Here is a 25,303-nt window from a genome sequence, read left to right as displayed (position 1 = left end):
ATATATATTAGGATATTTAACCCCGCCGCTCCAACTGTCAGTTTTGACAACAAACAGAAATGTTGATGAGGAGGTGTCTGTTAGGTAACTCTCCCCAAACCCTTTTTTTCCGATCTTTCTGAATGAAATGCTTACCTTACTATATCCATTCAGCTTTCAGTAGAAAACAAGCCATGCCCACTGTTTCTCATTTAATATTCCGTTTCTCTAGGAACTGCGTTACAATACGAAGAAAAAAACAACTTGCAGTTCATGAGGACTTTAAGGGAGTTTTTCCTTAAAACAATTAAAATAATCTGCCAATGTGGTGCAAAAAAAATCTTATGTTAAAAGGAAAACAAGATTATTTTGCTTACCATATTGGCAGATTATTTAGCTTGTTTTAAGGAAAAATGCTATTAATTTTGGAATATTATTTCTGAAAACATGACAATATTTTCTGCTCATCTAGGAAATGGTTCTTGATTTAAGAATTATTTGACCTTTAGATATTTGGACTAGATACAAAACAAAAAAAATCTAAGTAAGAAGAATATTTTTTTGCAGTGGTCTTGTTTTTTGGTTTGATGCGCAGTGTCTAAAAATGGTCCACCAGTGAGATTGACTTTTTTGTTCACATGCCTGGAGCTCAATCCCTAAATGGTCTAGATGAGCACACATTCCTAATGACGAATAAGAGGCACCGATGCACAATGATTGTGGAGCTGTTTTATGATAAATGCAACAAAAACTACCAAAATGCATATCATTGAGTGTAATTGCAGATAAAATAGGATTCAATGATAAGTTTTCTTTAACTTTTTTCATGATTTGTAAGTTTATCAAGTGCCATCTAGTGTAAGGGAGTGATTTTGCACATTTACTCTGCTTATCGCCAGTGAAAATCGCTTTGGTATGAATGCTGAAAAACATGTCAAAAATGCTGACAATAAGCATGAGTGAAAGCATCCTGGTGTGCACATGGCTTATGGCTGAATGCTGTCAAGGCAAAATGATGAAGCAATTGCTGATGAGAGACGAGTGAGATGTGGCAAAAAAAAAAAAGCAGCGGAACTTTTATTATCACGGTCGACCACTTACTTTTTTATGTCCTCTTGATCAAATGGGAAAAAAGCAGCACTATTTTGTCATACTACATGCATTTTAGATTTGCTGCTCTGTGCTATCAAACTCAATATATTACAGTATCTTTGGTGTTTCTGTGTTTTCTACAAAACCAAATCAGAAGTCAAGGTATGTGATGTCGTTAGCATGTTATTACAGTACCACACAGTTCATGCCACTTGTTAAAATTGCTTATTTCTCTGGATTTGAACATTGAACATAAACACATAAGTCAGCAAAATATATAACACTGTTCTAGTGTGGGGGTGTTGAATTTTAATGGAAAAAAAATCTAGCTTATTGTGCTTTTTAAACATATATTTTGACATTTAAAGGTAAAAAATGGACACTGCATCCTTCTGAACTGAACATATATCTTGATACTTTTCAGTGCAGTTTTTAAGCCTCTGTTCCTGAACTCTGATGCCTTTAATCAGTTGCCTTGACTGAGCCGATGTCATGTTGACATTTTTAGGAACCTCTAATTCCGATTAGGTCATCGCTTTCAAAGTCCTAAACGGAATTTAGCTCCCCAGTCAAAAATGTATGGCATTTTCTGGAGTTAAAATGCCACAAAAGTCAGCAGTCACTGTCAGAAGTACTGTGTCAAATAATATTCTCTGAGACAGCAAGGAGCAGTGTTCAGCTCTGATAAGTAGTGTTTATAATGTTTGATGGATTTAAGATGTCCATGTTATGACCGGAACATTAAAGACCTCTGGAAATGTGGCCAAGGATCAAGAAATCCTCTATTTTGAAAACTCTCAGTGACATCAGCCTGTATTCTGAGTTAAAGCTCTGCTGCGGGACAGTGTTTGGTCTGATGTGACTCTAATGTCTGTGATGTTGAGATATGATGACGTTCATTCATATCTAACTAGCCCAGTTTGGTTCAGTGCTTGGTATTTGTGACAGATCTGTTCAATAAGACCCTAGGCAAGGTTTGACCACAATTAGACCAGGAAGTTGCAGAAACAGCCTGTGATGTCTTATATTATTCATCAGTCCACTGCAAATGGGGCTTGTGAACAAACCTTTGGAAAGCCTTCTTGGGCAGCACTAGAGTCCTCTGGTAAATCTTTAATATGATACAATCACACTGTGGAGGAACTGCACAACAACAATCTTATGTCAGATTCAGACTGCACAATGTTATTTTTCTGTTAGAACCCGTCAATGAGGACAGAAGGGAAAAACAAAACAAAAATAAACATCTTCTGTCTTTCTGTTGTGATGTCATCAAGTGCCCCAGATTCGGTGTTGGCTATTGGAGGTATACTGTGTAGAGTGAGAGAAACACTTATTCTCATACAAAAGTGATCATACAAAAAATGAGGGGTTTTAACAAAACAGGCACATTGTGAATATGTACTCCCATATACAGTTCTAGAGAGCATGAATTATGTTGCAAGAGGAACATATGGGTGCATTTCGTCTTCCAAATGAATGCTACAGGGCAGTATGACACCACCAATCGCTTCTGCTCATTTACAGGCTACCACCTGACTGCTTATCTTCATGTGAACGGCTTTTCCGCTGTTACCTGTTTGCCCACTGGCTCGCCGCGTACGTCAGCAGACTTGAGACTCAAAGTGAAATTGACTGTAATAGCGGGGTTCGAGTCTGGTGAGGAACAGTTCCAGAAAGCAGGTAAAACAAAAACAAAAGGCAAAAAATAAATAAACAAGTAAGAAACAGGGTGAGAACATCAGGCGGCTTTTCTTTTTCTGGATTTCTTTTGAAAACACTGTCAGTTGGGTTTCGGGAAGGGGGAGGGTGGAGGCAGTGGCACTCAGTGGAAAATGTTCTTAGGGGTGGCCAAAAGAGGCCACACTAAATCTTGGGATGACACAAAAAAAATTAATTCTGTGTAATGTTATATTTTGTTTCTGGTAAATGCAATAATGTAGCTTTAATTCATTTAACTGATTACTCTTAAAATATCTCAATTTATTCCTTGAAATAATCAAGGAATTCAAAGCGAACGTTCTGTAGAAAAGCGAAAACATTAAATCAAACCAAAATGACCTAATTCCCAGCCCTGTTGAGTAACGTTAACACATTTAGTATTTAACTATAAAAGTTAACAGAGAACACAAAATACTTACTTAATGACTTAAGTGAAGACGTAAATGTGACATGCATACCCGTTAAAGTTTATTAAGAAATTTGCATTCTGTCTGTTGAAGGTGTGTGTGTGCGTGCTGTCAACAACGATTGGGAAGAGGCAGTGAATAAGCTACGTCAGTGGCACCAATCAATTCACAATAATTTAGTGGCTGCATTTAATTTTTTTATTTATTCAAATATTGTTATGTAATTACACTGAAATTAATAATATCAACAGCAAAATCATATTGGGGTGGCCACAGGGGTGGCCAGAGTTTACATTGGGGAGACCGTGGCGTGTGATCTCAAAAAGCCTACACAGCAGCCTCTGGTGGATTCGCGAAAACACGAAAACAAAAACTGCAAAAAACTTACCTCCTGGGATGTATTTTGCTCTCTCTAGAAATGTATACAAGGGTATGTATTCATAATGAGCCTGGGTTGGGTTTTAACCCTATAGCCAGCACCCCGACGCTGATGTACTGGGGCACTGTTTTTCCACATGTCAATGTTTATGAATAGATTACACCAAAACGAACACAAGTAATCTTGACAAAATGTACATCTGTTTAAACTACAACCTAGTTGTTTTTCAGTGGGAAGCTTATAAAGAATGTATTTGCTAAATTTCACAGATTTCACACGGTCGCCATTTTAAAAGGGAAATCGAGGCTGCGGTGGGAAGAAACCTGGAAGTATCGCCTGAGTCACACAGAAACATTGTGCACCTGGCTGTATATCTTATCAGTGAAGAGAAAGGGACACAAATTTATCATTTCACCGCTTTCCGAGTGATCCGAAGGTCCGTTCTGAATGGATAGTGCAAATAAAAAGGGTTATCAGACTTCATTTTCAGCTAAGTTAAGGCAAATGGCACTAGTTAGCTAAAGTTTTCTTTCCCAAACACATGTTTTACATGCCATTTATTAAACTCAAGTTAAAGAACTGATTCTTTCACTGTATTAGACTTGTCACAATATTGAATTTCGGTACTGAATTTACTGCTAACAATTAAGCGCTGTTGAGTGCATTCTTAAAAACCGCCAATTTGCCATAGAATTCACCAGTGCTCAACAAAAATTACTGTGATTGGCTGTGAAGGTCATCAGTTCACTGCACTTCACCAATGTTTACAGAGTGCAAACACAACGATCCGCTGATGAATTGACTGATATTTGCAGCTTTAAACCGTTCCAGTGTGCCTTTACAGTATTTGAGTTTGCACGCGGTGAACTGATGACCTTCACTGCCAATCACAGTCATTTCTGTTGAGCACTGGAGAATATGGCAAATCAGTGGTGTTTAAGAACGCACTGAACAACTCTTAAATGTTAGCGGGAAATTGACGTTTTTTAAATTTCAATACTGCGACAACACTATTACAGACAAAACATGGGTGTGTGGACAAAGGACTGCATTGTTTTATTGCTCACCGGGTTATATAAGCTGAAGCAGGGAAGCATCCCCACGGTGTTTACCTGGTGCCATGAACTGAAGCCTAGGAGGACACTTAAGCGTATTACTTTTAAAGAGATTGTGATTTTGTTTGATGCCTAATATGCTTTTAATTGTTTAAAATAAACTTAACTGAATGATATTAAAGTGATGTTTACACCATATCTGCGCTTTGAAATTGCGGCAACAGCTGGAGGTTTGTAGTCCACAGCATGTTGTTGCAATATTTATAGTGATGATTCTATACTTCCGTGTTTCTTCTCACGGCAACCTTGCTTTCGCTTTTTAAAATGGCGGCCGCGTGAAATAAGCATATGATAGTGGCAAATTATAAAGGTCTAATATGAAAATCAATTGGTATTTCGGGGCGTCATTGTGCTGATTAAATAGTCATTTAATGAGTCATGAAATTATTCTTGTTTTAAATGTGCCTGACTAGATTTTCTGATAAATAAACTATTATTACAAATTATATATCTTATAACATTATCAATAAAAGAATTTTAAATAGTTCAATTCAATTCATCTTTATTTCTATAGTGCTTTTAAATTGTAGATTGTTTTAAAGCAGCTTAACATAGAAGTTCTAGTAAATTAAAATTGAAACTGTGTCAGTCATTTCAGAGTTAAAGTTCAGTTTCGTTCAGTTCAGTGTGGTTTAAATTTCACTGCTGAAAGTCGAAAGTGAAGGAAAAAACCTTGAGAGTAACCAGGCTCAGTTGGGGATGACCATTTCTCCATGTTCTCAAATAATCAGTATTAAATGTATTTATTTATTTATTGCTCAGAAAAAAAATACATCATTATTATGAATAGAATAAATTAATGAAAAAGGACACATTTCAATATATGGGCAAAATTCCATAAAATACCACATTTAAAAATGTGAAACTGTACAGTTTATTTTTTCTTCTTCTTCTTTCACCACAGAGAGAGCATGTGCTAACACCACTGTAGACATTACTAATGAGTGCAGTAATGTGAATTACAGTATACGCCTCTGGCTCTTCTCATTATAAATACATATGTATCATCACAGCAGACTGGGGTGCACCGAAAAAAAGCATCTTTGCTTATTGCAAACTAACACTGCTGAAAATGTAAGCAAATGTTTCACACAATTTTTCCAGCAGTTAAGCATAATCCCAGCGTCGGCTGCACCAACAGAGCCCAAAGCTGCTAGTTAACAACATCAAGTTACAAAATGCATGAAATCTGTCTTCCTCATTTGAATTCCAGTGTCAAGTTAAGGCTTCCAACTATGATTTGAAGAGAAAAGTGGAATGTGAGAAATATGGGTCTGTCACATGCAACTTGTCTGTTGTTATCTGTGCATAAGTCTGAAAGTATAGCTGCGCTTTCCAAATATAGTCAGATGAGTGGGTGTCCACTGAAGCCAACTCTGTCCTACTTATTCAAATCGGGACATCCAAACACACACTGCTACGTTGCTTGTCATGTCCTTTTCAAGCTGTCCCATCAGAAGAGCTCGTCCCAATGAGAACAACAGCAAGATCAAGACCTTGTCTGCTTAGGTAGAGTCACAACTTATAGGCCAAGTGTTCTTATAAATAAGCTGAAAGTTGGCAGAAATTCAGCGTAGAACAATTAAAACGCTTTGACGCCAGCAAAAGCTACAGTATTACGGAATTGCTTTTATATTGCTGCAATACAACGATTACAAAGACGTTAATCGCTATCAGAAATAAGAATATCAAAAGCTGTCACAACTCAATACAATTTCCAAAAGGTTTGTTCCTTTTAGATACTAATATGTTCACTTTCTCTTTCAGTGTGGAGTATTGAGTATAAATGTGTCTTTTATAAAGGTACAGTTTTTAGCAAAAGTTTGGGCACCCCTGATAATTTTTTAACTCTCTGGGTGGCAGCCTTGGTCACTAGCTTTTATAAGGATGGGATATATATACATATATATATATATATATATATATATATATATATATATATATATATATATATATATATATATATAGTTGAAGTCAGAATTATTAGCCCCACTTTGATTTTTTTAAATATTTCCCCAAATGATATTTAACAGAGCAAGGAAATTTTCACAGTATGTCTGATAATATTTTTTCTTCTGGAGAAAGTCTTTTTTGTTTTATTTCAGCTCCTTTAGGCATTTTTTTTCCCGATAGTCTACAGAGCAAACCATCTCTTTACAATAACTTGCCTAATTACCCTAACCTGACAAGTTAACCTAATTAACCTAGTTAAGCCTTTAAATGTCACTTTAAGCTGTATAGAAGTGTCTTGAAATAAATCTAGTCAAATATTATGTACTGTCATCATGGCAAAGCTAAAATAAATCAGCTATGAGAAATTTGTTATTAAAAGTATGTTTAAAAGTATGTTGAAAAAATCTTCTCTCCCTTAAACTGAAATTGGGGAAAGTTGGGGGAATGCTGACTGTGCATTAATTGTTAAATAAAGCAAAATAAATGGTGCTGTGTGCTTGTCTAAACAACACAGTTGAGAACCGGGTTAGTAACTGTACTGTGGTGTAAGTGACTGTACTATGGACTGGGTTTCTGGTGATTTCTGCGATTACTACTCCAAAGTTGGCAACTCACGGGGTTACAGACTGTACCAAAAAGCTGAAAACTGGGGGTGGGGTGAAATTACAGTTGTTTTCCAGGAGAAATAACAAAAGGGAAGGTGGCGGGAAATGTGTCTGAAATATAGGAGAGTCCCAGAAAAAACATGGGAGTGTTGGCAGGTATACACCAGGAGTGCTGCTTAAATTGGAGCAACTTCTGTAACTACTGAATGAAGATAATCAGTGAATGAAGCTATTCAGCCTACACATTTTAATAAATCCTGTTTTATGTAGAGTATCTTTCCATACATATGCCAGATATTCTTTAAGATTCACAAGTAGTGAAGGTGATCTAAAACAACACCGCACAAAGAAAAAAAAAAACATCACTCTTCTGTCAGCAGAGAACTATTTTTGGGAAAACATCTACTGAATATTGTACATCTCAGGCAGTGTGATGGCCTGTTCAGGTATCCCTCAGCTGCCTGAAGACCAGCGCATCTATTTGTACCAGAAGAAATTTCACAGGCCAGTAGAGAGACTGCATCATGCCGTCTCCAGCGCTCCGTGAAATATTTCCTTGGCATCAAGAGAAACAGCACTGATGCTGAGGGGCAAATTCTGGAAGCCAATCTGGAACAAAGGCTAACTAGATGCTCCCATATGGAGCTCATGATCGATATTCGGTGACACAGCAGACACGCAGCAGTGGTATTTAAGACGAGTGTGAATGGAAAAGGCTAGTGGAGACTATGAAATGTCACTCTCTATTTTAATTGCAGTCATCGGAGCTTAGAAGTAAACAATGCTGGAATTTGTGCGCTTTCTGAGCTGCGACTTGGTGGCTCCGATTCATGTCTGAGCTTAAGAAATGAGGAATTTGATTTACCATACCTCTCTATAATGCTTAATATGTGCTGTCGGGGGCGTTTGTTTACCAATATGGCAATATTTACCATGATGGCTTCTTTGTCACATATTTGCAAAGACTATGGTTTCCGCAGTAAGCCAATTATCCACTAGCGCTGTGTTACTCGCTGAAGCAAGGGATTGTGTTTAAACAGCCGACAGAGCTCTGTGTGTCTGTTTGTCTATTCGTTTTAAATTCTCTACAGGCAATTCAACAGTTTTACTTTAGGAGCTGGAATTTACCAGTTATCTGCTTGATGTTTATTTATCATATTAATGTTTGCAGAGGTCAGATTAAAGGTGTGTTTAATGTCTCATAAACTCATAAAACAATACAGAGCTGGAAATCATCTAATGCAATATATATGTGATATAATTTAAAATATAAATATTGTCTTTACATTTTCACAAAATAATGTAACTATTGTAACTATTATATAACTATTAACAAAATGTAATTTTTTTGCAATTATCACTGTTTTTACTAAAATAATTATATTTTTAGTTATTTTATTTTATTTTAGAAGACAACAAAAACTTTTCTAAGAGGCAAAATATTAAATTAAATTAAATTAAATTAAATTAAATTAAATTAAATTAAATTAAATTAAATTAAATTAAATTAAATTAAATTAAATTAAATTAAATTAAATTAAATTAAATTAAATTACAAGCGATGGTGCAGTAGGTAGTTTGCATGTTCTCCCCGTGTTCGCATGAGTTTCCTCTGGGTGCTCCGGTTTCTCCCACAGTACAAAGACATGTGATACAGGTGAATTGGGTAAGCTAAATTGTCCTTAGTGAATGAGTGTGTATGTATGTTTCCCAGAGATGGGTTGCAGCTGGAAGGGCATATGCTGCGTAAAACTGGATATGCTGGATAAGTTGGTGGTTCACCGGCACCCGGTGTGGTCTTCTGCTGCTGTAGCCCATCAGCTTCAAGGTTCAATGTATTGTGAGTTTAGAGATGCTCTTGTGCATACCTCGTTTGTAACAAGTGGTTGTTTGAGTGACTGTTGCCTTTCTATCAGTCTACGCATGTGAATGCGTCAGACCGGAAACGCAAGGTCATGCGTCAAGTGTCGCAGGTCGCTGTGGTGCAAATCTTGGTGAACTCTGACCTGCGAAATTGCATCACTTGACTGCGTGAGACCAATCGAGGATCAAAACATGACCTCTCTGGATAGAAACTGCCCCTTTTCGCAGCGCCACACGACAGAATTTCGCATGCTCAAACTCTAGTGTGACCACAGCTTTATTCTCACCTTGACACACATGTTTTTAAAGACAAGATCTAAATTGCATTTTTGGTAGCAGTCTGATTGAAGTATTTGTTTATTAAAGTACTGGACATAAAAGACAGCACATACATTTAATAAGATTATTATAAAGATGGCCCTAAAAACTATTAAAAATAAAAAATATTTCTGGCAGATACTGTTACTAACAACAACAAAAAAAAGTAATTTCCATTTATTCTGATGAAAATATGCCTCATTTTTCATAATCACATTTTTCAGGCTTCACAGATACAGAGATGTCATGAGAGGGGAAAACAATTTTTCTGAGTCATATTAACAGTGTCATCCTCATTCATGCTATATGGTTAATAAGCATGCAGTTATCACAGCTGTGGTTCATTATATTCTTCCCATGAGAGATAATAATTAAAACTTTAAATCCTAAACTACTGCGTGAAACAGATACTTCGCACGTCATTGATTTCACCTGAGAATTATTCCGAGAAGACATCTGTCAAACAAGCTTTGTCTAACTGCCAATTTCTCATCCTGAAAATCAAAAGTGATATAAGTTGTGTACTTTCAAATAATCATTTTTATTATTTGTTTTGATTTTCTTATACTTGTCTCTTTTATTCCTGTTTATTTAAAGCGCTTTGATTTACCAATGTGTATGAAATGTGCTATATAAATAAAGTGCAGATATCAGTGCTTTTTAAATGTTTGAGAGGAATACGTAAAATGGAGATTAGATATTTCAATTACAGAACTTGTCATGAGCATATCTCTTATTGTCCTCTTCTTTTGCCGTATAATATATACTGACAAATCTTATTTTTTAACTGTATCTTGATCTTTTGTTCATAGATTGACTATAAATGCAGAGTGCCAGCTTCAGCTTCATAACTTTCCTATGGATGAACACTCCTGCCCCCTCATCTTTTCCAGCTGTGAGTATCCTTTCTTTAACCTTCACAGATTCAAGGCTTTATCTCTTCCCTTAATTTCTCATTGGTTATGAATGTTTTAATTGTCATTGTCATTTGATTATCAACATTAAAGGAACAGTTCTCACTAAGTGTTTCCAAAACCTTTATGAATTTCTATATTCTGTCGAACACAAACGAAGATATTTTGAAGAAAGCTGAGAACCAGTAACCATAGACTTCCATAGAAGAAAAAATTAATACTATGGAAGTCAATAGCCGCATTTCCACTGTCTGGCCAGTGCGAGCCAGGGTTTTTATGGGCCGGGCCTTGCCAATAGCCCAGGAGCAAGAGCAGTGAGGCCGAAATCATGCGTTTCCACTGTTAGGGTAGTAACTCACAGCGCGTCATGCAAACCCCGCCCCTATAACGTCAATCAAACATCACACAACCCACCCACTTCAGCGGGAATCAGGCAGGCAGATAAAGCACACCATAGCATCATCACGAAATTATTAAAATGAAGACAACCAAAACAAACAAACAAATGACACGTCACTGTACAGCATTACATTATGTCTATACGCACAGGCCTATGTATTTTCATTTATTGTATTTGTTTACTCGCCGACCGACTGTTGGCATCGTGCATCAAATGGTCTCGCCACTAACAGAGGAATGACCCAGCACACCATCCATAATAAAAAAACACAGAAATTTTCCGGTAATAACTCAGTATAAAATTTATTTTATAACATCCAGAAACCGTTAAGTGTTTCAGGACATAAGAGCAATTAATAAAATATAGGCTATAGCCTATATTCCATTACACTCAGCAGCTATCCACTAATAAAGCTCTAGATTTAAAATTTCATTTTTTAATTTTCCACATCATAAAAAAATATAAACACTTGTTTCACTCACCAAAAAAAGCTTATGCTTATTATGACGATTTGATTAATATCATCGTATCCAAATACTTTATAAATAATATTTCAAAACTCCTCCGTTGTTTATTGTTTTTAGAAAATATCTAAAATAAAAATGTTAAATGAAAATGCAAAAATGTAAAATGAAAGTTTAAAATGTAGCGATTTAATTTATTTGTATTATATATATATATATATATATATATATATATATATATATATATATATATATATATATATATATATATATATATATATACACACACCTAAATTCTTATAGCTTTTGTTTGTTTTATATTGGTTTATTTATTTAATGTGATTTTATTAAATCCAATATTTGTAATTCTAAATGATTTCAAAATAGCTTAGGCTAATCTATCTAGATATGACACTATTGTGTTGAGCCTAAAAGTGGACTCGTAATTTGTAAAGTTTTATGTCTTTATGTTGTATTTATATTTTGTATTATCTCCAAAATAAACCAAGAAATAAAGAAACCCAGCCGCTTGCGACATCAAGAGCTGTCAGGCGAGTGCTCTTTCACTGGGTCTCTCACACACACACACACACATACACACACACAAACACACAAACATGCATTTAAACACGCATGTTTCATGCACATATACACCTTTTAAACTTGACAAATACTCTCGACAACTGTTACCTGCTGCTGTGTTTTTAATGTGGTTTAAAGATTATTATGCGTTATTGACCCCCAGCCTATAAAATGTTTTATGTAATAGCCATCTTAAACTGACCAGCTATATGCTTTTCTTTCCCTTATTTATTTATTTATTTATTTATTTATTTATTTATTTATTTATTTATTTAGTCGCAAGTACTCCTGTGCGATCGGAAAACTAGTGTATTGGCGGCATGCTATTTTTATCAGACTCGAGCAAACTCCGCCTCTCGTTCCACTCGTTCCCGAAACCTCACCTGGCCCTCTTTGGCCCAAGGTATTCGGCGAAACGAAAAAGGCCGGCCTCTGGCCTCGAGGAAGCCCCGATTTGGCCCGATCAGGGCCCAGAAGTGATAGTGGAAACACAACTGGCTCGCCCTGGCATGCTCGCTTTAGGTGCAATTGTGGAAACACGGCTAATGGTTACAAGTTTCCAACTTTCTTCAAAATATCTTCTTTTGTTTTCAACAGAAGAAGAAATATATCAAACCGACTTAGTTCAAGTAAAGGATAAGAAATACCATAATCTGCCAAGTTATCATTATTTGCATTATTTATATTTGTATTATTGGTATTGTACTGCCACTGTAGTGTTCATTTAACCTGAAAACTGCAGTATTTATTTAGCTATATGTATGTTTAAGTATATTTTGCAATATTTCTAATGAGCATGGGTTGCAGTGCATTCATGTATGCAGTTATCATCATGCATTTATATTCACAGTGTTGCATAAGCTACTTTGATCTTTTTATATGCTCAAAGCACTGTTTGCTCGATTGTCTTTTCTGTTGTAAATGCTCAGTTTGCAAACAATATGATCTAGATTGTTATTGAAATGTTCTGAAAGTCCTCAGTAGCCATTGGTTTTGATGTGTGTTTTTGTATTTCACCACATTTCTTTCATAATAACACTAATACATTTCTAAAAAGTAAACCAGACCTATTGCAAAAGCAGTTCAAGCTATATTTGATTATATTTCACATGTGGAAGAGGTAATGGAGGCAATGCAAAAAAGTAGTTAATTTAAAACTGAGGAAGGGAGGAAATAGATTGTGAGAAATGATATTTGGCACACACAAAAATACTAACATATTACACATGGAAAAGAAATCAAGAGAAGTATACAAAATGACCCCTTTAACTGAGAACGACTATCAGAAGTGATATTTAGACTGTAAAATTGGATTTTCTAGATAGTATTGCAAGAGCACTGTTCTGAAAGCAGACACAGCATTGCTGTAGGGAATGTGTCACAGCTAATTAGGATTTCACGCTTTATGAAGTAATATCTAATTTTTGCTCTCCATATATTCTCTTACATTGAAACTAAGCCAGGGATTTCATTGTATGTATACACCAAGGGCACAGCTAGGCTGGTAATTACTCTGCATGTCCGATGGGCTCTTGAAGCCTGGCTTCATTAGTAGGGTGTCATGAATGACATTACTCAAGGGTGATGGGTAATAGGTGATGCATCTGTGGTGTTAAGAGTCCAGGCAAGGAAGGACGTTGGAAAATTGGAAAAGTTTGTGTCCATGTGTAATATGCTTTCTCACTTCCGATTCTCACCCAGTCTTTGTTTCTACCCTCTAATACAGATATCAGGGATTTCTAACAAGTTTTTTTATACTAATTACGGTGCCATGCTCTGTATGTCATGCTGTACCAACACCTATTTGCCAAACCTTTTTCAACAATACACTACCTGACAAAAGTTTTGTCACCGATCCCATTATAAGCACAGCAAATAATAACTTGAATTCTAGTTGATTATTTGGAAAAGTGGCAGAAGGTAGATTTTTCCAGTGAATCATCTGTGGAATTGCCTCCCAATCATCACAAATACTGCAGAAGACCTATTGAAACCCACATGCACCCAAGATTGGTGTCAAGTTGGTAAAGGAAAAAATCATGGTTTGGGGTTACATTCAGTATGGGGGTGTGCGAGAGATCTGCAGAGTGGATGGCAGCATCAACAGCCTGAGGTATCAAGACATTTGTGCTGCCAATTACATTACAAACCCCATAGGCTCATACTTCAGCCCCCACATCAAAGTTCCTAAGAGAAAAAAAGGTCAAGGTGCTCCAGGATTGGCCAGCCCAGTCACCAGTCATGAACATCATTGAGCATGTTTGGGGAAGATGGAGGAGGTGTTGAAGATGAATCTAAAGTATCTTGATGAACTCTGGGAGTCCTGCAAAAATGTTTTCTTTGCCATTCCAGATGACTTTATAAATAAGTATATGTGGGCATAGATACATTTTTTTAAACTAAATTAATCTCACTGTAATCTTGGAATTAACCTAGATTAATCTCGATTAAAATGACTCTAAGCAAAGTCAGACCTTACTGTCCTAATTAAATCATTAAACATCAAGGCATGATCATATTTTATTTTGGTAAAATAAGCATAATCTAGAGGCCTTTGCCTTTCATATAAGCCACTTCTGATACCAAACGATCAACTAGAAGTCAAGTTATTATTTGTTGTTGCTAAATCTTGGATAGGTGACAAGACTTTTGTCAGGTAGTGTATATTTATTACAGTTCACGAGGCAAGGTGTTCTTCAAAAATCTATGTTTTATTCAGAAAGTGACACTCTAATTAACGTTTTGCATGTTTTTAATTATCATTTTTTGATTGTATTATTGAAGATTTAGTATTGTGTCTAATAAGCTATTGAATATTGATAGTTACCTTTGTTCATGTGTTTGCTGATCATTTGTGTAGTTTTGATTTGCTTTGTAACATGCCTGAAAGCTTGGCCTTGACTTTATTGACTTGAAACACAGAAGAAAACCCTACATGTCGAAATATTTGAGAGTTACTCTTCATTGCCATGGAGACTTTTGATCTCAGACTTTTTTCTCTCTTTTTTTTGGCAAATAGTTTTTGACATTGTTCATATCCCTTCGCTCACAGGAGGTACTAATTCCATTGGGTGCTTGGGGAAAAAAAAAAAAACTTTGCTGTGCTAAATATATGAGGATATTTCTTCAAAAGTGTTCCTTTCTCATCTCACTCAAAATTAATCAATTCTAAAATGTCATTGCTAGTGATGATGCTAAACAGTATTATGTGAGTTCATTAACTCTTTCCTTATTTGGTGTTTATGAAAGAGTTCTTGACCCTTGCTGATTAAGGCTCTTTGGATACAAAAAAGCTGGGGTGACTTCACTTTATTTTATATGTTATATAACTTGTTTATTTTTTATTAAAAGGAACTAATTATTCCCCCTTTTACAAGATGTAATATACACATATATATACACATTCTATAGAGTTTATCTGAATGTTTCTGTTTAAAATACTCTACAGTTAATGTATTGTTAGGCAAGGGACAATAACCAGTTTCAGGTTTTACTATGGTTTAGAAATCAAGGTTTTAATACTGCTAAAATGTTCTGTTATAATGTTCCTAATATATATGTCAAGTTTTTTTATGCATTTTCTTATGTGTTGTAAAGAAATCAGTGTTTGTGAAACTAATGAAGAGAGCAGAAGTCAATGATTTATTTTAAATATTCAGCCTGACATGTTTACTGCTCCAAAATATTATAAATGTTTCTTAAAACAAAATATATTGTTCAATGAGTGAAAAAGTTTTTTTTTTACCCAGACATTTAAAAATAGCTTATTTTAGAGCAGTAATCACAATACCGTGAAACTGTGGTATTTTTATCCAAGGTTATGATATCGTCAGAAACTTATACCGGCCCATGCCTACGTATTGTACAATTCTGTAAATGTCCAGTGGACTGGAAGTACTATAAACACAGGCTGTTTATGTGAGATGTCTCTTTAAATGCAAATGGGCTACTGCTTCCCTTTGCTTTTCAGAAGAAAGAAGAGCCTTTAATCCAGTGTCACGGAAACTCTCAAGACAAACAGTTTTATCATGTCAGTCATTCTCACAACAGTTCTTCGTCATTGTAAATCTTTATTATATGCATTCTTATCACTTTAAATGTATGTATGTGTGCATAAAAAAATTAACAAGAATTATTTAGATTATTTATTAAAGTTCCCAACAGTATTTTACAACAACATCTACCCCTACTCCAACCCTAAACCCAACTGTCACAGTAATGTAAAAACAGATCCGGATCTGGAGTCATCTCTATTATCTGTGTGGATGGATGATAACAGCCTTCATAGCTTACTAGCAGGTGTAGAAGGCCCCTACTGGCCCATTTCTCTCAGCTGATAACCACTGATAATGCCCATTCAATCGAGTGATATCATTCAAAGCGGATAGAATATAACCTGTCATAAAAATGCTGGGAAAAAATGCAGAAAGTTTTCATTTAGATTAAGAAGTCTGAATTAGGATTTGATTTAGTACTTAGCTGAAAACTAGCTTGATATAAAGATGGTAAAACCCTACTCTCAAAGAAAGCTAGTTTCTGTATAGAACATTTTTATTTGCTGTATAGAACGTTTTTAATAGTAACATTAAAAACATCTCAAAGCTTCTTGACAATTTTGCATTCACAGACGAATCGGAAAATTTGATTGACATGATATTTGTGGAGTGGCAGTGTTCAGAAACTCACCTTTTCAGCTGTCTTCCAAGCTGCTGCAGGAGAATCTTAATTTCCAGCGGAGCTCATTCAATATAACATGAATTATTTCTCAGAGTCTGAAGGTGTTTCTACTCTGAATGGCTTCATTAGTGGTAGTACGATGGGAATATCCCTGGCATTTAACCTTATCATGCACTGCCACATCATGCAACTCCCAGATCGCTGCTGGAATTGCTTCAGTGAAGGTATGAATTTAGATCACTGAGGGAATCACCTGTGTGATGCTGATGTGAATCACAATTGCTTGGCATTTTTAAACTCGAGCAAAACTGCAGATGTAGAGATGTCAGGGCAGCATTATAAGTAGCTTATAAGAGATGTCGTAAGCCCTCCAACCTCTCCGCTCTGAACAGGGATACGTCTCGACATAGATGACATCCTTTATGCTTTGCAAACCATCTGTCTTTTCTGTTTTGCACTGCTGTCTTTGGCGCTGGTCCCTAAGATGCAGGTGCACAGCAGAAGTTGGGGGTCCATGTGTTGAATAATGCACTGAAACAACATTTGTTTAATTCACCTGATGTATAATATCACACAGTCAAATTTTTTATTGAGCAGGGTAGGTTTAAAAACAGTTGAAAAATAAGACATATATTGATATTCAATATTCAGATTTCTCTTGAAACATCAGGGATCATTGCTAATTGTCAGATGAGCTTGTGTTAAACAGTCATTCATTCATTTTTCCTTCGGCTTAGTCCCTTTATTCATCAGGGGTCTCCACAGCGGAATGAACCGCCAACTTATCCAGCATATGTTTTACACAGCGGCTGTCTTTCCAGCTGCAACCCAGTACTGGGAAACACCTATACACTCTTACGTTCACACACATACACTACGGCCAATTTTTAGTTTATTCAATTGACCTATAGCGCATGTCTTTGGACTGTGTGTGGGAAACCGGAGCTCTAGGAGGAAACCCACACAAACACGGGGAGAACATGCAAACCACACACAGAAATCCCAACTGACCAGGGTGCGAATTACACATTGACAATCGGAGGGGTCAACTTTTTCGGTTATGTTAGTTTTTGTAAAACATCCTTCAGTGCATCAAATGTATGTATTTATTAAAATTACACCTAATTTATTCATAAGTTTTTAGTGTTTTGTGGGATATTTTGTGTATTCTGACCTACAGTTTCCGATTAGCTAGTTTTGAAGTTACTGTAAGTCAAACTATGCATCTAATTTGACTTTACTTTTAGGCTATATGTAGAAACAAACAGCTATTTTATGAGAAAACAGTCTTGTGAACAGTTACGTTGACTATCAGTGCTCTAGATCTGCTGGTTTCAGACTGTTGAATGAGTTTTTTCTCACAGACTGATTGGTGTGATTATGCATTCACAGTGGTGTGAACTGTTATAGAGGTGGTCAGGTGTATAATTATAATATTCATTTGTTTTTTAATATTAATTTTAATTATTAACATTATTATTTAAAATGCAAAGCAAACTATTTCTCAGTATTAAAGAGTTGACCCCCCTATATATGTTATTTTGAAGTACTTCATGGGGGATTAAGCATTAATTAGGAGGAGTCAATCCCCCTCAAACCCCTCTGTAATTCGTACCCTGCAACTGATCCAGCCGAGACTTGAACCAGCAACCTTCTTGCTGTGAGGCGACAATGCTAACCACTGAGCCAGCATGTCACCCCAATTTGAAACAGTGCATTGGTAATTTGTGCTTTAACAATTTCATGGATTTGGGGGGCAGAGCATTTTTAATGATGGTCAGTTGGACACATTCATTAGATTGATATATGATATATCTTCTTGTTTTGGTAAGGTTGTATTAGGTTAGATTAATTAATATAATTACTAACATAAGCAATCAATGAAGAACTTTTACTACAGTATTTATTCATATTTATTTATACATTTATTCATTTCTTAACATTAGTTAATGGAAATAAAGCTGTTGATGCTTTGTTCACGTTAACTTATTGCATTAGCTATTATTAACAAGCATGAATTTAGATTTTAATAATGCATTAGTAAATGGTAAACTATGATTAATGAATGCTGTACAAGAATTGGTCATTATTAGTACATGTAAGTAAATACATTAACTTTAGTTAATGAGAATGTATTGTAAAGTGTGACTGTTTTTCCCTTCAAAATTGTATTCCATTATTTGTGAAGGACTATTATTTATTATATTATATTTGATATGTGACTGCTTTTTTTGGACACAGCGAGGATGCCTATTTGAGAATAATAATAATAATTCATTATACTTGCGTTACTGTTCATTTGCCCATTAAAATGAGATAAATTTATTTAAAAAACACACTATTACCCTTATTTTGCATTATATTAAACTGTGGCTGTTTGTTGTGAGGTTTTCCACTGAAAAATCAGATATTGCTACTTATCATTTCAAGGAAATGCCATGGCTAAATTGGTTAAGTTTGGTCATTTTAAAAATGTGTTGATTTTAATAAATGGATTAGGAAAACAGAAAAAGATAACAAATTAATTGTGTGGTAATGACTGAAAACTTTTATTATTCTTGACCCTGATTTGATGTAATGTAAATGGGTATAATGAAGTGAAAGAGGAAGTTGGGAGTCAACAAAAGTTCTACAATCATGCACTTCACAAATGAAATTCTATACACATTAATTAAAAAAATGCTAGGTTCCATGCAATTTCTGTTGGGAAAACATGTAGGAAATGAGTTAACTTAAAGGTTTTTACAAATTTAAGAGGATTGGACAATAAACAATTAGGTTGTTGCAATAAAAACTCAAGAATTGTGTTGTTTCAGCTCATTTAAAATCTAAAAAAAGTAGTCTGAACAAACAGCAAATGTGTTTTTTGAGTGCAGTATGATAGTTTAAATTTCCCACCACATATGCTTTTACTTGCCAAAATGTTGTGGGTAAAATCTAATCATTTCATTGGCAATTTAAAATCTGCAGCTTCACTTTTAGGACAATAAAGCTTCTAATTCAGATTTTGTTTACTTACCTTTTTTTATTAGTTTTTTGGTCTCAAATTTGTGAACTTTGAATAGAAAGCTGCTTTGTTTAAAAGTAGACTCACCCTAAAATGGTCACAAACTTGGTGGTGTTCTCAACATAGAGTCTTCAGCTTTATATAATTTGCGGAAATGTTTATTATTATTTGTTACAGGGCAGTCTGTTATTGTCTGGACAAATTCTTTTATGCCTCTAAACATGACAGCATATAAAATGAGCTGTGAGTTGTTTCTGTATGTGTCAGTCAGGATGACCTTTTGAGCAGTGAATGCTGTACAGTGACAGTTTTCACATCAGATAATCAGTTTTGGCAGTTCAATGGTCCAACTTGCTATAAACATTGAATCAGAAGAACTACTACATAATTTTGGGCTAAAATTGACCTGGTGTAGACCAAAATTTTGCTGATTTAAACTAGTAGGCATTAATTTTTTAGAATAAACGTAACCAAAACTTTATTAGAGAAAATTTGATTTTGTGTGCAGACATATTTAAAACTATTATCTAACTTTGCATTTGTCAGAGTTTTATCTTTAAGGGAAAATATTTAGATTGTTGGCTGCATACGTTTATACCTCTTCTAATACATGTACAGTTTTTATTATAATGTACTATTCCTTCTTGACTTGTCAGAACAAAGAGCCTTTCTAAACTGTATTTCGTGATTGACATTCTGTTATTTTTAGGCAGAGTTTTAATTCTCTTTGTCTAATGCCTTCTCCACAGGGCTTCTAAAACTCAGTAATGGTCCAAATTTTCACTGTTGAGAAAGGAGAATGAGCTATATTAAGCAATCCTTCAAGCTTCTGGACACCCTTGGTCCTTTTCTTCACCTCTAAGTCACTTTCTTCCATTTCCCTGCAGTATTCGCCATTTGTTTTTGAAAAACCGGCACTGGGTTCCAAGCCCTGCATTTAAATTCAATTGATATGCAAATAAAGGTTAATGCCCATCAGGCAAGACCTTGCGGACCTTCCATGTTAGCAGCCACATAGGAGCCAACGTACTCGGACTGAAATGCCTGCCCATGTATCAGTCACAAAGAAAATGCTCCCCTGTCTGCACCCGAGAGGAGCAATTTGCCAGTAAGATTATTTTAATATTTCACACCTCGCTGCCCAGCGCAGCAGCTTGTCCTCTAAAGCATATTTAACAGACTCAAACATACAGTGCTATATTCTTTGTGTGCATAAACAAACAGACAAATGAAACACTCCCCAGCCAGTGTGTCTGTACTGCCCTGCAGGGAATGGGGAGCTTTCAGGTGTTTAGCAGCCCTGACACCAGGCATCAGGTTTGTCCGCTTTGGTCCGTTGAGCCCTCCTGAGAGCAGTGGGCACTTTTCTACCTGTGTTTATCAAAGATGTCACCTGCCTCCTGGCTATGGGCTATTTTTTCATTATCTGATGACATTCAAGTGGCGCATTCTTTTAACATTCATTTTAAACATTCTTTTAATTTTTTATGTGATTTTTGGCAGTGTGTTCCTAATGGGGACCCTTCAGCTATTTGGCTTCCATATACTTTCATGGGGTGTATGATTTTTATAGTCTTTTATAAATTTAAATACATTTTCTGAATTTGAAATAAACAAACAAAAACATGTATTGAGAGTCTACAAACATACACGATATAGTGATTTCTTTAAGTAAGCAGTTAGATTTACACCAGGTGTGCTCAACCTTGTTCCTGGAGATTTAGAGTGCTTTCACATCTGTAGTTCGCTTCATTTGGTCCGGACCAAGGGCAATAAATTATACATTGTAGCATGTTCTGCCAACTTTGGGTCGTTTTCACACCACACTGCTGGCTTTGGTCTGAACCAGATGAAAAGAACCAAAGTGCAGTCATCTGACAAAGTCCACATCTGTCATTGGCCAGATGTGGGGCATCACAACGGAATAAACTGCCAACTTATCCAGCATGTGTTTTACAGAGCAGATGCCCTTCCAACTGCAACCCAGTCCTGGGAAACATCCATACACACTCATTCACAAACAAACACTACGGCCAATTTAGTTTATTCAATTCACCTATAGCGCATGTATTTGGACTGTGGGGGAAACCAGAGCACCCGGGCCTCGAATCAGTGACTTTCTTGCTGTGAGGCAACGGCGCTAACCACTGTGCCGCCATGACATCCCGTGATAGTTATTTTATACAACAATTCAATAACAAATGTTAGTCTTAAGTGATTTACAATGTAAAGCACAATGTCATATTTTATATCTCTTTTTTTTTTTTGTTAATGAACATAGATTGAAACAAGCAAGAACATGAAACACTGCGCGGTTTCATCCCAAAAGCCTGTTTTTAAATAAACTGAATCAATTGTTCATTCATAAAAATAATAACTTCATAATAACTTCCTTTGTTTTTTTAATTAATCAGCCGTTCTAAAAGACTCTTTGGAATTAATTAATTAATTAATACATATCCCTTTCATGTTGTTTCTTAAAACCTGTGTGACTTTTTCTGCTGAATAATACAGAACATATTTTAAGAGCACTAAAGTAGGAGCTCCTAAAGAGACATTGAAGGGCAAAAAAAAATGTCTTTTAATATCTTCTTAAGAACAAAAGTTTAAGAAAATCAGTCACCCACAGGTTTAACACTGTCAAACAAAGACAGAACAGGGGTTTTTTTCCTAATCTTATCACCATATCATTATCATTTGTTTCTTATCTTCATTACACTGTCAAAAATGCAGGGTTCCGCACAATTCATTCATGTTGTCCCAACACAAATCGATTAAGTTAACTTAACACTTTTAACAAATTTATGTGGATTGAACATAAAAAATTAAGTTGTCCCAATGAAATCTCAAGAATTGTGTTGTTTCAGCTTATTTTAATTAAGTAGTTTAAACGAGCAAAACATTTTTTGAGTGTAGTTAACATTAAATATAATAGGTTTCACACAATTCCTTAATGTTGTCCCAACACAAATCGATCAAGTTAACTTAATTTTTTTTGGTTTTTACAAATTTAATTAGATTGAACAAAAAACAATTAGGTTATCTAAAAGCTCATTTTAAGTAGTTTGATCAAGCAGCAACAATATTTTTGAGTGTGTTAATTTTATTCCGTAGAGGTTGTGGCAAGAAAAAAATCTTATACACTTGTGTTTTAAGAATGTGTGATGTGCATTCAAAGAATAAAGAGAATTCAAAAACAACAACTATTTACCCACTTGCTATACTATAATGGACAAAACAACACTACATTATTTAGATAAACCAATAACCCAATTATGTCCATGCAGCATGCATCAAATCCATCAACAAGCATGGCCTAAAAACCATAGGCCTAATGAAAAGCCATTGGTCATGAAACTCGCGAAACAGTCGGTAATAAAGATAGATGTAGTGTTCAAACTCATTTAAAAGGTGGGAAAAGTGCTGCTCACAATTCCTGCAAACACCACCTTTTGTGGCCCTAACCGATGGGAGCTGCTTTTCCTTACGCCTAGAATCACCTTAGTGCCATTAACTCAATGGATTGCTTTGACTCCCCTTCATGGATTCGCTTGGAGGGGAAGACATTACCATTTCCATCAAAGCCTTTTTACTCTGCATAGAGGCAGTTATAAACGCTCTCATGCTCTGATGGCACTTCCACTCAGACATGCCAGATCATTTATTGGTCATTTTCAAAGGATGGCCAAAAACAGACCTAGATGGATGTTGGGGTTATTAACGGATAAGCTTCCAGAAAATAATTTGCACTCATTAATGCAAGCAATAATGTGTGAGACTGAAGAAGCAACAGGTGCCACAAAATGACAGAAATTTAAAAATTAGCATAGACCATACAAATAAATTAATTAATCATTTCCAAAGTCGAATTTGTTTGGCAGCCTATTTAGCATACTTTGCTTCTGCCGTGGAGCAAATACACTGTAAATCATTATAAACCTTCTGTCTTTTTTGTGTCTGTATTAGGAAATTCTCAGCTCTTTTCTATTCTCTTATTATGTTGTTTTATGTTCTCTTTACTCTTGTGGTTAAATCTTTTCAGTGTTTCAAGTGCTGTAATAAGATTTAGACTTCAAAAACATGTTTTCTCATTCTGTTTAATGCTCTCTAGTAATTTATAGGATCAAATCTCATTATCCTGACTTGAAAGATCTGTGAAATTAGACGACCTGCCCATTATCTCTATTTGGTTATAGCATCATCAAAGGCTTGCAAACATAAAATAAAAGATGATAAAAAAGTTTATTCAACTGAAAGTTTAAATGAAAATGTGGTAAATATGACTAGAAATAAATGAACCCTTTCCTGTTTCCAAGCTTTGATTAAAAAAAGCAATCATTAATATTGTGAGTTCAACAAAGGGAGGATGTTATGTTTCAAATTGAGCTATACTCTCAGACACCAATTATAGTGCTGATCTAGGACAGAATCAGTTCATTAAATAAAGTGGGTATTTTTAAGTGATGTGGGGAACTTCTGTGATTAGTTTTTGATCATGTACTTCTGTCTGCAATGGTTCTTTCAACAGACAGTTAAAAAGCACATGCTGATCTCCTAATACCGTTATGTCAGAGGTGTTGGAAAGGATTATCAATTAAGTATAACTGTAAAGTAATAATGCTAATCTTTTCATCCATCATTCCATCCATCCTAATTTCAAATGTGTATTTTCCAAAATATTTTGTTTTTAAACAATGACAACATATATATATATATATATATATATATATATATATATATATATATATATATATATATATATATATATATATATATATATATATATATATATATATATATATATATATATATATAGACATTAGTGACATATAGGGCACTATTTTAAGGATCTAGGCGCAGAGTCTCAAGTGCATGGTGCAAAAGCATTAATGGCGTGTCCGAATCCACTATTGTTATTTTAAGAACTGAAAAATTAGGTCTGCACCATGGTGCATGGTCTAACAGGGTTGTGCTTATTCTCTTAATGAGTTATAGGTGTGTTTTGAGAATAAACCAATCAGAGTCTCATCTCCTATTCCCTTTGTGTCGGAGTCAGTTGCATAGCGCCATGGCGCATTTGCTATTTACATTGCGGACTATATAAGTGGAAAAACTGAAATCTTCACTCGCAAGAAAACAGTAAACAGACCATCTGCAGCACAAGGACAAAGAATGAGTTTCCTCTATTTGACCCCTTAACTTTCTCTTTCTCTTCACTTTTACTCTTTACTCCTTTACTTTCGTGGATGCGGAAACGGTGTTGTATGCACTCCACTGAAGACATCCATGAGCCTACATATTTAATTCTGTTGGTTAAATGCAAAGATTTGTTTCCAAACTATTTCTAAGTTCAGTTCTAATTTCCAGCAAACAAATAAATGAACAATAATAATGAAGTGTGGTGAAAAAACTGATTTATATCCAAACACACATCCTATGTCCCATATGGTCCAAAACCCGACGGATGGACAAATCTAAGCTTTTTTTTATTAAAACAAATATAAATATGCATATAATAAATAATACTGTTAATAATAATAACATCATACAAAAGCAAGTTGTCATGAATAAACTGAAAAAAGCTCCCTGACATGAAGAAAGCATGGAAGTAGTGTTTTTTATATTTATGTAGAAAGTAATAATTTTTGTAATATTTTAATCCTAATTTTAATTTTAATTATTTTTCATTCGTAAAGATATTTGCGTATTGCTGTACATCCGGTGTGTATTAAGCAATGTATATGTGTTTAAGGTAACTATTTCCCTACCACATTAAAAAAAAATCAATTAATCCCTACCTTCACCGCCAAGTCTAATAAGTCGATC

At 35.2% G+C, this 25,303-nt stretch overlaps 1 protein-coding gene across 2 annotated transcripts in view; it reads left to right on the top strand.

Annotated features, from left to right (window-relative positions):
* The window catches only part of LOC130230870 (gamma-aminobutyric acid receptor subunit gamma-3), a 225,662-nt gene that overhangs the window by 167,980 nt on the left and 32,379 nt on the right, over nt 1–25,303 (top strand). For both annotated transcript variants that reach the window (XM_056460170.1, XM_056460169.1), the window contains exon 5: nt 10,246–10,328. In XM_056460170.1, coding sequence (XP_056316145.1) covers nt 10,246–10,328 — 83 coding nt within the window. The remainder of the gene's footprint in view (nt 1–10,245; nt 10,329–25,303) is intronic.

This window comes from Danio aesculapii, chromosome 6 (genome assembly GCF_903798145.1).
Source record: "Danio aesculapii chromosome 6, fDanAes4.1, whole genome shotgun sequence".
Classification (NCBI taxonomy): domain Eukaryota; kingdom Metazoa; phylum Chordata; class Actinopteri; order Cypriniformes; family Danionidae; genus Danio; species Danio aesculapii.
Note: the sequence above shows the minus strand (reverse complement) of the source record. Positions and strands in the feature narration are given on the sequence as shown.